The sequence below is a fragment of the Perognathus longimembris genome, chromosome 8 (genome assembly GCF_023159225.1).
Source record: "Perognathus longimembris pacificus isolate PPM17 chromosome 8, ASM2315922v1, whole genome shotgun sequence".
Classification (NCBI taxonomy): domain Eukaryota; kingdom Metazoa; phylum Chordata; class Mammalia; order Rodentia; family Heteromyidae; genus Perognathus; species Perognathus longimembris.
Genome location: NC_063168.1, coordinates 61191661 through 61205211, shown reverse-complemented (window position 1 = coordinate 61205211; position 13551 = coordinate 61191661). Strand labels below are relative to the sequence as shown.

Below are 13551 nucleotides of genomic sequence, written 5' to 3'. Positions count from 1 at the left end.
AAAGTAGCTAGGTGCCAGTAGCTCACACCTATAATCCTAGCTACTCAGGGAGCTGTGATCTGAGGATAGAGATTCAAAGCCAGCCATGTCAGAAAAGTTCCCTTGAACCTCATCTCCAATTAACCACTCAACAAAACAAAACAAAAAGCTCAACCAGAAGTAGAGCTAGAGCTCAAAGCAGTAGAATACGCTAGCCTTGAGCAAAAGAGCTCAGGGACTGCACCCAGGCCCTGAGTTAAAGCCCCATGACCAACAAAAATAAAAAGTGCTGAAAGTGTCAGTAGCTGGTAGCTCATGCCTGTAATCCTGGCTATTTAGAAGGCTGAAGTCTGAGGATTGCAGTTCAAAGCCAGCTTGGGTAAGAAAGTCTATGAAACTCTTATCTCCTGTTAACCACCAGAAAACTGGAAGTAGGACTATGGCTCAAAGTGATAGAGCACTAGCCTTGAGCAAAAAAGCTCAGGGACAGCACCCAGGCCCTGAGTTCAAGCCTGACCAAAAAAAACAACAAAAAAAAACACAAAAAACAGCTGAAAGTGTACCAGGTACCGGTGGCTCACACCTGTAATCCTGGCTACTCAGGAGGCCGAAATTTGGGAATCGTGGTTTGAAGCTAGCTCAGGCAGAAAAATCTCTATCTCCAATAAACTACTCAGAAAAAAAGCAGGAAGTGGTATGGTAGAGCAAAAGAAGGGACAGAACCTAGCCCCTGAATTCAAGCCCCAGGACACACACACACACACACACACACACACACACACACACACACACACACACACAGAAATAGAGGGATGGCTCAAGTGGTAGAGTTCTGAGAATTAGGAAAGATTGAGGCTCCTGAATTAGTTTCAGTACATATCTATAGAAGATAGATTTCCACTGAAGACTTCAAAACAGAAAGGCAAAATTAGATGTAGGCTGGTAATATTGTTAAGTATCAGCGTGTGAGATTTCAGAGGTATTCAGACTCACTAACCCAGAATAGAAGTTCCTAAGGTAAGTGCAGCCTGGGGTATCTGGGAAAGGCCATTGGTCTCTGGAACTTCTTCTGGCCTTTGGATATCAAGATTTGGGCTTGAGGAACTTTTTTCAAGGCTTCAGTGTGCAAATGACCCGTAGCTCATCTCTCAACAAGAGCTGTGAATGTGCCAAGATCCTAGGGTCCTGGCACAAGACGTGACTAAGCCAAGTCACCAGATTAAATGTCCTAAACTTTGTGTGTGTATGTGGGAGCACCTATCAGGGCTTGAACTTAGGGCCTCAAGCTATCATTCAGCTTTTTGCTGGCTAATTAGGGGTAAAAGTCTCCCAGAGTGGCTTAAGTCTCTATCTGATCTATCTGGAGTAGCACAGTCCCACCTGAGGGGTGATACACTGTAACTCATTCAGGAAGCTCTTTCTGCACACAGTAGTCATGTCTCAAAGATGGTGGTGGAAAGACAGGGATGGAGCTAGAAGTCCCTGCTACTGCCACCTTTGAGACAGAGCTGCCCTCTCTGGCTGTTACCTTCCATTTTCTCACAGAGATTAAGAGCTCTTGTACAGGTGTATTATCACTTTTCTTGGACTGTCTCTGCTGTTACTGAGGCAAACGGTCCACTGAGAACCAGATGCGTGGGCAGATACTTTATGTACTTCCGTCCCAGCACCTGGTCAGCTTTGTGTCCAGGCCTACTCATCCAATTCAAAGGCCATTAGGGGAAAGGGAGCTGGTTTCGTTCAGTTCTGTCAAGCAGACTCCCTGCTCAGGCAACTAGTGTGGGTCCAGCTCTGAAAGGACTGGCACTCCAAGTCTGTCCCTGAGACCAGATTTTCACGGACACTGGCTTCCTCTTTGGAGGCTAGATCCAAGTTAGGGACTCTGTTTTCTAAACTGAACCTGATATGGGGCTGGGGGAGGCAGCTAAAGGAATCTTTGCTCAGAACCTGGGTGCCACCTGCTGGCCATAGGCCCAAAACTCAAGAGGAAAATTCAAAGTGTTCCTTGCCTTCCTCAGCTTGGGGAGGGATAAGGCCAGAGGAAGGCTGATTTCTTCCTGGAGCCCAGGCTTGCCGACACCCCTGGATACCTTTGGCTGAGTCATCCTCAGAAAAGATGTGCCCAGCCAAGGCAGAAATCAGTCTGAATGTGGGTTCTAGTATTGGCTGTCCACTCATCCAAAAGCTCCATGGGAGTGGCAGCATGCTTAATTACTGGGCTCCAAAAGCAACCGTTTTTGTTTTTTCAGGTTCCTTTTACCATCAGTGTTAGCACTTACCCTGTCCCAGGCAAGATGAGAGGTATAGAAAATGCCCTGTCATCATCAGGCACCGACAGAATTGGGAGTGTCTGGGCAAGCTGAAAAGACCTGAGCATTTTAAAGCTGTCATGTAGTTCTTGATGACTTCTAACAGCAAGGTCTTCAGTTGTATTTTAAATTCTAGGGAAAGTAGAGATTTTTCTTGGTACCCAAGAGGTACCAAGAGGAAGAGGGGGATTAGGTGTGGTAGTATTCACCTGTAATCCCAGCTACTCAGTGAAAGACTCTATCTAAAAAACAAACTAAAAGCAAAAGATTTGGAATGTGGATCCAGTAGTAGAGTCCTTGCCTGGCAAGTATGAAGTCCTAAATTCAATCCCCAGTACTGAAGAAAAAAAACCAACAACGCCAAAAAGACCTACCCAGTCCACTTTCCTTGCTAGTACCTTAGACGACTCCCCTGGGAGTTCAGAAACAACCCTTTTAGCCCCAGTCTCTGCCCTTCCCTTCCGCCAACATGGTCAGGCAGTTGCTGTTCACTAAAAATTGGTCAAAGATGACTTCAGGGGAATCTGTGCTCAGGGTGATAGAGCAACAGAGGTGGGACGTGAGTCTATACAGGGTTCAGGGGAATTCCCCTGGAGAGGATACTGGAGCTAAGTCCTACGGGATAGGGGTGAGAGACCCAGGCTGGAGGGTGACAGAAGATACTAAGAGAAGAAAGTGTGAGATGTCTTCCAACCATGAGTGATGCCAACTTCACTGAACACCTTGCCTATGATGGCCTGGGAACCCAGGCCCTTCCTGACATGGGAGGCAGGCAAAGAAACAAGGCCGGGGCTCAGTGCAGGGGCTGGAATGCAGGACAGCAGGCCCAAAGCCACTGTTCAAGAGGAGGCTCAAAATCACCCTGGAAAATCTCTGAAGCTGCCAGGTCCTGAGTCTTCAGAAGCTCCCAAGATAATCATTTTTGTTTTTCTTGGCTTTTGATCCCTGCCTGGGATCCCAGGCAGTAAAGGACAGGGCTTATTTTTTAAATAGAGGCAGGACTAAAAATCTTTTCAAGGGTGTCTGTTTGTTTTGCTAAAGGCTGGCACTCTTGGTTTTTCTTTGTTGTTGTTCTTTTTTGCCAATCCAGTGTCTCGAGGCTGGTGCTCTACCGCTTGAGCCACAGCTCCACTTCTCCACTTTTTGCTGGTTAATTGGAGGAAGGAGTCTCTTGATTTGTCAAATAAAGATCAAACAAAGATCCTCAAGTCTCAGTCTCCTGAGTAGTTAGGATTATAGGTATGAGCCACTGACAAAAGTGAAGGGTTTTAAACCTCTCACAGTTTTTATTTTATGAAAAAGTTCATTTAAAGGCTTTAAACATGGCTCAGGTAAAGCACTTGCCTAGCCATTGCAAAACCCTAGTACTGAAAAAAAATTCAGGATAGAGGCATGAGGGGACCCAAGTGCTCATGGTGATCTGAGTGCCCTTTCTAAATCAGTGCAGTCCACCCCTGCCTTGGGTACAGACCCTGTGGGCGTCTTGGTCAAAGGTAGATCCTGATTCAGCAAGTCTGCAGTGGATGCAAGAATAAAAATTTCTAATAAGTTGATGCCCATATAATACCAGTGCTGTTGGTCCAGTGGTTTTTTGTGAATCTCTAAAGCAGTGAATGAGTCAACTTAGAGTAGGAGCAACTTTCCAGATAGAGGGCCAATGGGGATCTCTAGCCCCTAATTGGAAGAAAAAGTGAGAGATAAGGCTGGAGGTATGGGCTCTGCTTACAGTTGGATATGTGTTGGGAGGGGGCATTAAGAGCCAGCTGCTGCCAAGAGCTGGTAGCTTATGCCTGTAATCATAGCTGCTCAGGAGGCTAGATCTGAAGATTCAAACTCAGCCCAGGCAAGAAAATCCATAATACTCACATCTCCAATTAAACACCCAAAAGCTGGAAATGGAACTGTGTCTCAAGTGGTAGAACACTAGCCGTGTGCACAAAAGCTCAGGAACAGCATCCAGGCCCTGAGTTCAAGCCCCAGGACTGGGGGCGGGGGTGACAGCTGCTTATAGGAAACCAGAAAGTGTGTGGTGTATGTTTTCACAAAAACACTGCAGATTAAACTTGGGAAGGTATTATTCACTCTAGAAGCAAGAGCTCTCACAATTCTTGGAATATACAGTCCCTTTGCTGTCTGGTTTCTCCATTTCTGGTGAAGATCTAGTAGTCATCAAAGTCACTCCCTCCTCTCTAACAGTGGCAAGCAGCAGCTAACAGCAGGCTTCTGTGTGAGTTGGTGGGTGGGGAGGGCAGCACCTATGCCTGCCAGTCAGAGGGGAGCATCTCTGCTCAGTGCCAACTGTTGGTTGACTACAGGAACATAGGCCCCAAAAGACGCCAGAAACCCCAAAGGGATTTATGTGTCGTTTCCAAACTTTAAAATTTTGGACACCAGATTGGAAATGTTTCCAACCCTGTGAGTGCTAAACAGCTCAAGCCTGTTAGGCAAATTCGGTCACAGATGCCTTGTTTATGACTGCTGGCTTGAAGCTAGAGCACAAGTGGCCAGACCTGCTGTTAGATAGATTCTGACCACAGCAGTGTAGGGATAGATTGGGGAGGGAGGGACTGCAGGCCAAAAGGGCTGTAGAAAGGCTTCTGGTGGCTCTGGCTACCAAAAAGAAGTATCTAGGAGGCCAAGTAAATGAAAAGCCTTGCATACTGAGGAGGGAGGGTTGAGGCGCACAGGGGTGCAGATGATGCCACAGTTTTTTAACTCACTTAGGGGCTGTTGTGGTATCCAATGCAAAACTAAATACAAAAGCTGAACCATGTTTTATGAGAAGGTTCTGGACAAATGAAATTTAGGTGCCTTTGGGTCAGCCAGGAGGCCAACAGGCCACAGGAATAGGGAATCTAAAGTCAGAAGAGAGGCACAGTGTTCGTTGGTTTCCCAGTACACAAATCTGGTTAGGTTACTATCTGCCTGAAATCCTCCATGGCTTCCCATTGACTAAATAGAAATTCCAGACTCCTCTTCCTGGTAAATAAAGCCCTCCCAGATGTGTGCCTGCCAACTTCATCACACGTACCCCAAAATGGAAACCTGCTGCTTAGGCCTACACAACAACTCAGAGTTCTTGTAATAAGCCATGCTTTTGTTCTTGCTAGTCCTTGGGCCTGCAGTGCCCTTCTACCCCATCCCTTGATATGACTGGAAAATTCCTATTCTTGCTAAGCTAATGCCTTCACTGACCCTGCCAAACTGAAGAGCTCACACCCTTATTTGTGCCATCCTTGAATTTTTATGTGCTTCTTTATTGCCTGTCTTCCCTACTGAGTGGATTTGCCTGTCTGAACTCCTTAATGTCAGAGACCATACTGGTTACCTTTGTATCACCTGCTCCTCACACATGCCTGGTATACAGTAAGCACGAGTTAAATGTTTAAACAGTGGAAATGTAGTTGGGGCATGGTGGTGCCTGCTTGTAATCCCAGCACTTGGAAGGCTGAAGCAGGATGGTCAAGAGTTCATCACTGGCTCCTCTCCGGGCCCTCTCTGACCTCACCTCTCCTCTCTTTGCAGCTGGGGTATGGCCGTCAATGTGTACTCCACATCTGTGACCAGTGAAAATCTGAGTCGCCATGATATGCTCGCGTGGGTCAATGACTCCCTGCACCTCAACTATACCAAGATAGAACAGCTCTGTTCAGGTAGGAGGCTGGGATTGGGAGAGGCGCTGCTGGAGGGGAAGGGAAGGGTGAGTAGGCAGAACAGCACAGCAGGGCATGTAGCTTATGATTAGCATGAAGAGAGCTGGAGGCCCGCCCTACTTACTCACCCAGCTCTTTTGCTGCAGCAGCCTTGGGCAAGTTACTACAGCTCTCTAGGTCTCAGATTCCTGTCTACCTGGTGAGATACTATCACCTATCTCGCTAAGTGGCCAATAGGCTTCACATACATATAATGTTTTAATGATGATGATGATATATGACATCCAACAATAAGTAGTCATTGTGGGCCAGGATACCTGCTTAGCAAGGCCCTGGATTCAATCCCCAGCACCACCCAAGAATAAGTAAATAAATAAACAGTAACAATTGCATTTATTCCTGGAAAACTGGGGAGAATCTGTCTAAACTGGAGGAGTATTAGCCCCAGCCTCAGGACAGACAGGGGAAAGAGGGGCCTAGGATTGTTAGGAAAGGCAGCAGAGGATCAAGGGAGTGGAAGACAGCCTCCATCATGCTTCTCCACAGGGGCAGCCTACTGCCAGTTCATGGACATGCTCTTCCCTGGCTGTGTGCATTTGAGGAAGGTCAAGTTCCAAGCCAAACTAGAACATGAATACATCCACAACTTCAAGGTGCTGCAAGCAGCTTTCAAGAAGATGGGTGTTGACAAAGTAGGTGTCTGTTCCCCCAGAGGTCTCTGAGGAGCTGTGTGCCCCTGGGGAAGAAGATGGCCTACCAGCCAGGGTGACAAGGGCTGCTTGGGTCATTTCAACATACATCTCTCTACCCCTGACTCTCCACAGTTTGAAGGCACAGTGGAACACACTCCAGCACTTGACATCACGCCATGATGACTTTCCTTTCCCTTTCTCCTTTCCCTACCTCAGATCTCGAGCTCTGTATATTCTGCTCCTGTTGTATCTCTCCATAGGGTTCAAGAAAAGTCTCTTTGCTCACCCTTGCCTTGATTTTCCCAGGACTGTGTGCTACCTCCCTACAAAGTTCGTCCTATAGGAAAGGGATGCCTCTGGCCCCTCTTCAGCCCTGCCGGCCTACCTATCTGCTTGTGGTGCCCTGGGGGTGGGGGTGGAAGACACGGACAGCCTTGGGGCTGGCTTTCCTGAGAGCAAGGCCTGCTCACAGAGGAAGTCAGCCCCACGCAGCAGGTGCTTAAAATGTTCTGCTTATGTGGTCTATTTCAGATCATTCCTGTAGAGAAATTAGTGAAAGGAAAATTCCAAGATAATTTTGAGTTTATTCAGTGGTTTAAGAAATTCTTTGACGCAAACTATGATGGGAAGGATTACAACCCTCTGCTGGCACGGCAGGGCCAGGACGTAGCGCCACCTCCTAACCCAGGTGATCAGATCTTCAACAAATCCAAGAAACTCATTGGCACAGCAGGTAATGTGCCCGAGCCGGGGGAGGGAGTTTGGGGGGCCGGGCCGGCAGAGCTTTCTAGCCAGGAGTGCCCCTTGGGCCACCGGCCCGGCCCTGCCAGCCTGGAGGAGACTGTTATCACGGAGTTCAGATGACGTCGCCTGCTGCCCACTTAGATGAGGGAGTCCCAGGAGGGGGTGAGAGGGCTTCAAAAATCGCGCTGAGAGCCCCCTGCACCCATGGTGGCAGCTGACGTAAGAGGCCAAGGCACTTTGTTTTATAGGGTGAGCTGACTTGTCTGCCTAAGATCCTGGGGCAGCAAGCAGGCATGCTGCTTCATCCATGCCCATCAGGCCAAGGACTTGGTACCAACACAGCAGTCCTTTCTCACCCCCGCCCACTGGACACCCACGGGCAGGAGTTTACTAAGCTTGATCCTATCTGCCCCATCCCAAAGTCCCATAGCCCAAAGTCCTCAAGAGATGAGTTTCTTTGTTGGAGTGCTAGAGGGCGTGGGGAAAAGTGGTAGGGCTTTGGATAACAAGGCTGGGGAAGGAAAGAGAAGAGAAGCAGCCCCAGCTCGCCGCATCTGACCCGTCATAGCAGAGCTGCCTCCTCTCTTTGTGCTGCTGTCCCGCCTGGGCCTGTTCCCCCGACTGCTTGCTTTGCATTAGAAGCAGATGCGCTGTCTAGGCAAGTGCAGCGGTTGAAAGCAAGTAGCCACAGCATGTGGGCTGTGCTGAGAGGAGCTGGGTCTCCAAGGTGGCCACCCCTGCTCAGATACCCATGTAGCCCAGTAGAGGGCAACAGCGCCCCTCCTAGGACAGGCACCCAGGAGGGGCTGGCCGGGTTTCACAGGGAGGGTGGCCTTGGGCTGAGGCTTCTCTGTTAGGGAAGACCTTGGGCTAGCTCCTTTCCCTCGGGTTCTAGCCATCCATTTAAGAGAGCCTCCCAAACCCCACTTGACCAAATTCACCATCCCAGTGTCCCTGTCCAAGGTCAGCTTGCCTGCTCCCCAGCCCCTCGCCCTTCCTTTACTTTCCAGTGGCCCCCGTGCTCCCAGGCTTGCCAAAGGCTGCCCAGTTGCTATAGTGTTGTATGTGGCTGAGGCTTGAGGCCTAGATGTAGATGACCTTCCCCACGGGGAGTGCCTGCCTACCGCATGGGCCTGTCCCCTCCCCCCACAGTCCTCACACCAGGCTGACTCCTACCACATGGCTTCACCTGACTCTTCTCCTCTGGGCAGTTCCACAGAGAACGTCCCCCACAGGGCCCAAGAACATGCAGACCTCTGGCCGACTGAGCAACGTGGCCCCACCCTGTATCCTCCGGAAGAATCCCCCATCAGCCCGGAATGGCGGCCATGAGACGGATGCCCAGATTCTTGAACTCAACCAGCAGGTGAGTGGGTTGGTTAAACACAGCTGAGATCTCCCTGGCATAAAGGCCAGGCCCTGGGGAGTGGGCAGGGATGAGAGGAGTGAGGCCGGGACATCTGGATTGAGCACTGCCTTCTGCCTGAGCAGCTCCTGGACTTAAAGCTGACAGTGGATGGGCTGGAGAAGGAACGTGACTTCTACTTCAGCAAACTTCGTGACATCGAGCTCATCTGCCAAGAACATGAAAGTGAAAACAGCCCTGTTATCTCGGGCATCATTGGCATTCTCTATGCCACTGAGGTGAGCCTCCCCTCCCCTCCCACCACCCCAAGCCTGCTGGGTTCTCCCACACTCTGGCCCTGGACTACAACTGGAGAGTTGGACCAGAGAACATTGCCAGCTGATGAAGCCACAGTGCAGGGTCCCATACAGCTTTCTCCAGGAGGTTTTTTTGTTTTTGTTTTTTTCCAGTCCTGGGTGAACTCAGGGCCTGAGCACTGTCCCTGGCTTCTTTTTGCTCAAGGCTAGCACTCTGCCACTTGAGCCACAGCGCCACTTCTGGCCGTTTTCTATATATGTGGTGCTGAGGAATGGAACCCAGGGCTTCATGTAAATGAGGCGAGCACTCTTGCCATTAGGCCATATTCTCAGTCCCTATTTTATTTATTTTTTGTGTGTGAGTGTGCTAGTCCTGGGGCTTGAACTCAGGGCCTGGCACTGTTCCCTTAGCTTTTGTACTCAAGGCTAGTGCTCTGCCACTTGAGCCACAGCTCTGCTTTGAACCACAGCCCTCAGATCTCAGCCTCCTGAGTAGCTAGGATTACAGGTGTGAGCCACCAGTGCCTGGCATCACAGGAGAGAATTCAGAAAAGAAATTTCCCCAGTATAAGAGAATGTTCAACTCAGTTTTCCAAGCCCCCCCCCCCCCCGGGAGATCTCAGCTACTTTTCTCCTTCCCCCGTCCAGGAGGGATTTGCACCCCCTGAGGATGATGAGATTGAAGAACAGCAACAGGAAGACCAGGACGAGTACTGAGGGCGGCTTGACTGCACGGCACCCCCGTGCATCCCCTCCCCACGCCACCCCCACATTATAACCCCTTCCTTCCAGCCAGTTGGCCTGTGGGTGCTTTGTGTCAGTGCCCCAGCAGGGGGGAGCCGGGCAAGCAGGGCTGGGGAGGTTTGGGGCAGGTGAGCAAGCAGAGGCCCATTCAGGTCCTCCAAGTGGCACTGGCCCCGGGGGAACAGGACCCTTGCCCATTCCCCGCCCCTATTTATTTCCGTTGTCTCTATGCTGTGTCGGCCAACACTTCCCAGGGTGCTGCTGCCACCCGACAGCCAGCAGCTGTATATTTGACAAAGTCATTGGTATATTTTTACTTACTGGATTGTCCTTGCACTTTACCTGTTCTTTTCCAGGGCTGACAGCAGGGCTGGGGCAGCGTGCCTGGCTTGGCTCCCCTTCCCCAGGGCCAAGGCCAGGGCAGGACTCACCAATCCTTTATTTATTTTATTTTTTGACTTCCTACTAGTTGATGGGAGGGCTGGTGTCAGGAGAGGGAGAGGGGCTGAGGAGGCGGTGCTGTGGGCATAGGGGTCAGAGAGAGGGAGGGGAGCATGCAAGGGACAGAAATGGCCTCCTGGCACTAGGCTCGCCCGCCTGAGACCCCTGCCCCAGCACCAAAGCCCCAGCACTGCCCCCAAGGCCCCAGCTACTCCCTCCTGAAGCCTGGTTCACACCACACAGACCCTGCCTGGCCCCCCACTGTCCGTCTGCCCCCATCACCCACCTCAAACCCCTGCCCCTCAGGCACCAGCCTACATATGTGTCCACTTTTATTTAAATAAACTTGTGTGGTAAAAGTCCATGGTATGTCTCCCTTGACTGAACCACAGCTGGGAGCCAGGGCTGGTCACTCCTCTCCTCTCCTGTCTCCAGAGGGGATTGCTATACAGGCCAGCCTTGCTCCCATCAGAAGCCACCAATGGCACTATGGTTCATGGGCCTAACTCAACCCTGGGGACAGGAGTCTAAGGGCAGGCAAGGGAGCCCATGTCCTGAGAAGGAACAAGTCAAGAGCTGCGGCGGGATCAATGGCAGCCTAGAAAGGGGCTGTGGGCTGTGGGGTGCCTGCTGGAAAATTGCTTAGTCCGTTCTCCTTTGGGCCAGTTGGACTGTATGATGAGCTCTCCCATTGTCACAATAGCATTGCAGCTGGGGACGAGTGCTCACGTGGCAGAACTAGGTGGGTTCAGAGAATGAGCAGCCATGAGCACTGAGGCCCAGAAGGACATAATCCATCTCTCTTTCTCTCTTTGTTTCTTGGTTTTTTGTGTTGTTTTTTTTTTGTCTGTCATAGGGCTTGAACTCAGGGCCTGAGTGCTGTTCTCTCTCTGTGTCTCTGTCTCTCTCTCTCTTTCTCTTTGTCTCTTTATATATATATATATATATATATATATATATATATATATATATATATCTCCCTCTCCTCTCTCACTTGGCCTTGTGTACACTAGGTAAGCATTCTACCACTGAGCTACACCTCATCCCCCAAGTATTTGTATCCGTAGAACAAGTTCCAATGGGAAGAGTGAATCAGAAAAACGGCCTCATCCACACAGACCACATTTCCAGTGTTTCCTGCAATCCTAGGCCACAGGCCCAAACTCCAAGTATTCCACATGCTATATCCAGCCCCTAGCCCCAGTGCACCAAATATAATGAGATAAGTAGTGATGAAAGACAAGAGGGGCATACCTCAGGAAGATGCGAAGTAAGAATGTCAGCCCAGCTTAGGGCACAGACATGAGCTATAGTAAGTAAGAATTGAGGCGGGGTGAGAGGAATGCACAAATATTAAGCTGAACTCATTACAGATAGTCAGAGGTGTGGTCTGGTTTGTCATTTCAGGATAATCAGGTAGGGCCTGATTGCAAGTCATGGTTGCCAGGCGGGGGTCAGCATGGACTGTTGACATGCATGAGGTATTATCTAACAGTCCTGACCTTCCTGGGTTTCAAGGTGACTACAGAGGGAATGGCTCAACACAAGGACACATATCAGAATGGAGACAGGGAGGACAAGCTTTTTCTTCTGTTTCTTGTAGCCCTCTGAAGGGTCACATCTGCAGGCTCAAATGAGGAATCAGTGCTTTTAAGCAAAAGCAGCTTCGAAGTACCTGTTACATGCCTAGGCAAAGGATTATAACAGCCAAGATCCTGGAAGCCTCGTGGTGCAAAGTGTATTGAAGTGAATGTAAGCACATGGTGTCACCTAGATCAGCCCTCAGGCAATGACTCTATTCCGGTGACTCAAGTCAAATAAGCAATTTATGTCTGTTCATCCCTAATTTAACCTCCTTTTCATTCCCACCAACCCTGACACAGCCACTTCTGACCTTATCCTCTTTTACTCCTCCAAGTTCCTTGTCTACATTTATCTTTTCTTTTTTTTTTTTTTTTTTTGTCGGTTGTGGGACCTGAACTCTGGGCTTAGGCACTGTCCCTGAGCTCTTTTTGCTCAAGGCTAGTGCTCTACCACGTTGAGCCACCGTGCCACTTCCTGTTTTCTAGCAGATAGTTGGAAATAAGAGTCTCATAGACTTTCCTGCCTGGACTGACTGAACTACAATCCTCAGGTCTCAGCCTCCTGAGTAGCTAGGATTACAGGCATGATCCACCAGCACCCAGCTTTGATGACTTTTAATTCCCTTGCTTAATATTAAAAGTTTTCCCCTGGGCTGGGAATATGGCCTAGTGGCAAGAGTGCTTGCCTCGTATACATGAAGCCCTGGGTTCGATTCCCAAGCACCACATATATAGAAAACGGCCAGAAGTGGCGCTGTGGCTCAAGTGGTAGAGTGCTAGCCTTGAGCAAAAAGAAGCCAGGGACAGTGCTCAGGCCCTGAGTCCAAGGCCCAGGACTGGCAAAAAACAACAAAAAAAACCTAAAAGTTTTCCCCTCCACTATTGCATGTAGTCTATACGAGGTTAAAGGAGTCATTTTCTGCATTATCCAATGTTCAACTTCAGGCCCAGATCATTGATCATAAAGTGAGTATGGTAAGGCAGCACAATGCCTCTCCTGAAAGATGTCCAGGTCACCTAGGTGCTAGTGGCTCATGCCTGTAATTATAGATGCTCAGGAAGATCTGAGGATCACAGTTTGAAGCCAACCCTGGGCAGGCAAGTCTGTGAAGTTCTTATCTCCAATTAACCACCAAAGTCTGGAAATGAAGCTGCAGCTCAAGTGGTAGAGTGCTAGCCTTAGGCAAAAAAGCTAAGGGGGAAAAAAAGCTAAGGGAAAGCACCTAGGCCCTGAGTAACTTCACATACTCACAGCACAAAAAAATTATACATAGTCCTGTGAGTATGTGAAGTTACATGGTAAAAGGAAATGTAGACTACTACTCCATGGGCCTTGAGAAGAATGTACTGGATTATCCGTGGGGGTGAGGGAAAGGAGAGAAAGTACAAGAATCCAAAAGAGAAGAAGGTATAAGTCAGACTGATATGATGTAAGAGTCAACCTGCTGTTGCTGGATAGATAGGAAGGAACCATGAGCTGGGGAATGTAAGTAGCCCTACAAAGCTAAGGAAACCAGGGGAATACATTGGCCCCTAGAGCCTCCAGAAAGTATCACAACCCCACAGATACCTTGATTCTATTCTGGCCATCAAGATGTGAGTCAGACTCCTCTTGTTCAGAACTCTAAGATAAGTTTGTTTTGTTCTAAGCCATTAGCCTGTGATTATTTGTTACATAAGCAATAGGAAATTCATACAAAGATCAAGTGATCTTACCCTTCTTTGTGTTCTTACACTGGACATC

General features: G+C 49.3%; 1 protein-coding gene across 3 annotated transcripts in view; it reads left to right on the top strand.

Moving 5' to 3' along the window:
• The window catches only part of Mapre3 (microtubule associated protein RP/EB family member 3), a 47688-nt gene extending 37102 nt beyond the window's left edge, over positions 1-10586 (top strand). For 2 of the 3 annotated variants that reach the window (XM_048353276.1, XM_048353277.1), the window contains exons 2-7: positions 5814-5941; positions 6488-6633; positions 7165-7366; positions 8589-8743; positions 8869-9021; positions 9688-10586. In XM_048353276.1, the coding sequence (XP_048209233.1) occupies positions 5821-5941; positions 6488-6633; positions 7165-7366; positions 8589-8743; positions 8869-9021; positions 9688-9756 (846 nt within the window). In that variant the 5' untranslated portion in view covers positions 5814-5820 and the 3' untranslated portion in view covers positions 9757-10586. The remainder of the gene's footprint in view (positions 1-5813; positions 5942-6487; positions 6634-7164; positions 7367-8588; positions 8744-8868; positions 9022-9687) is intronic. The other variant, XM_048353278.1, reaches the window with a different exon arrangement.
• The last annotated feature ends 2965 nt before the right edge of the window (positions 10587-13551 follow it).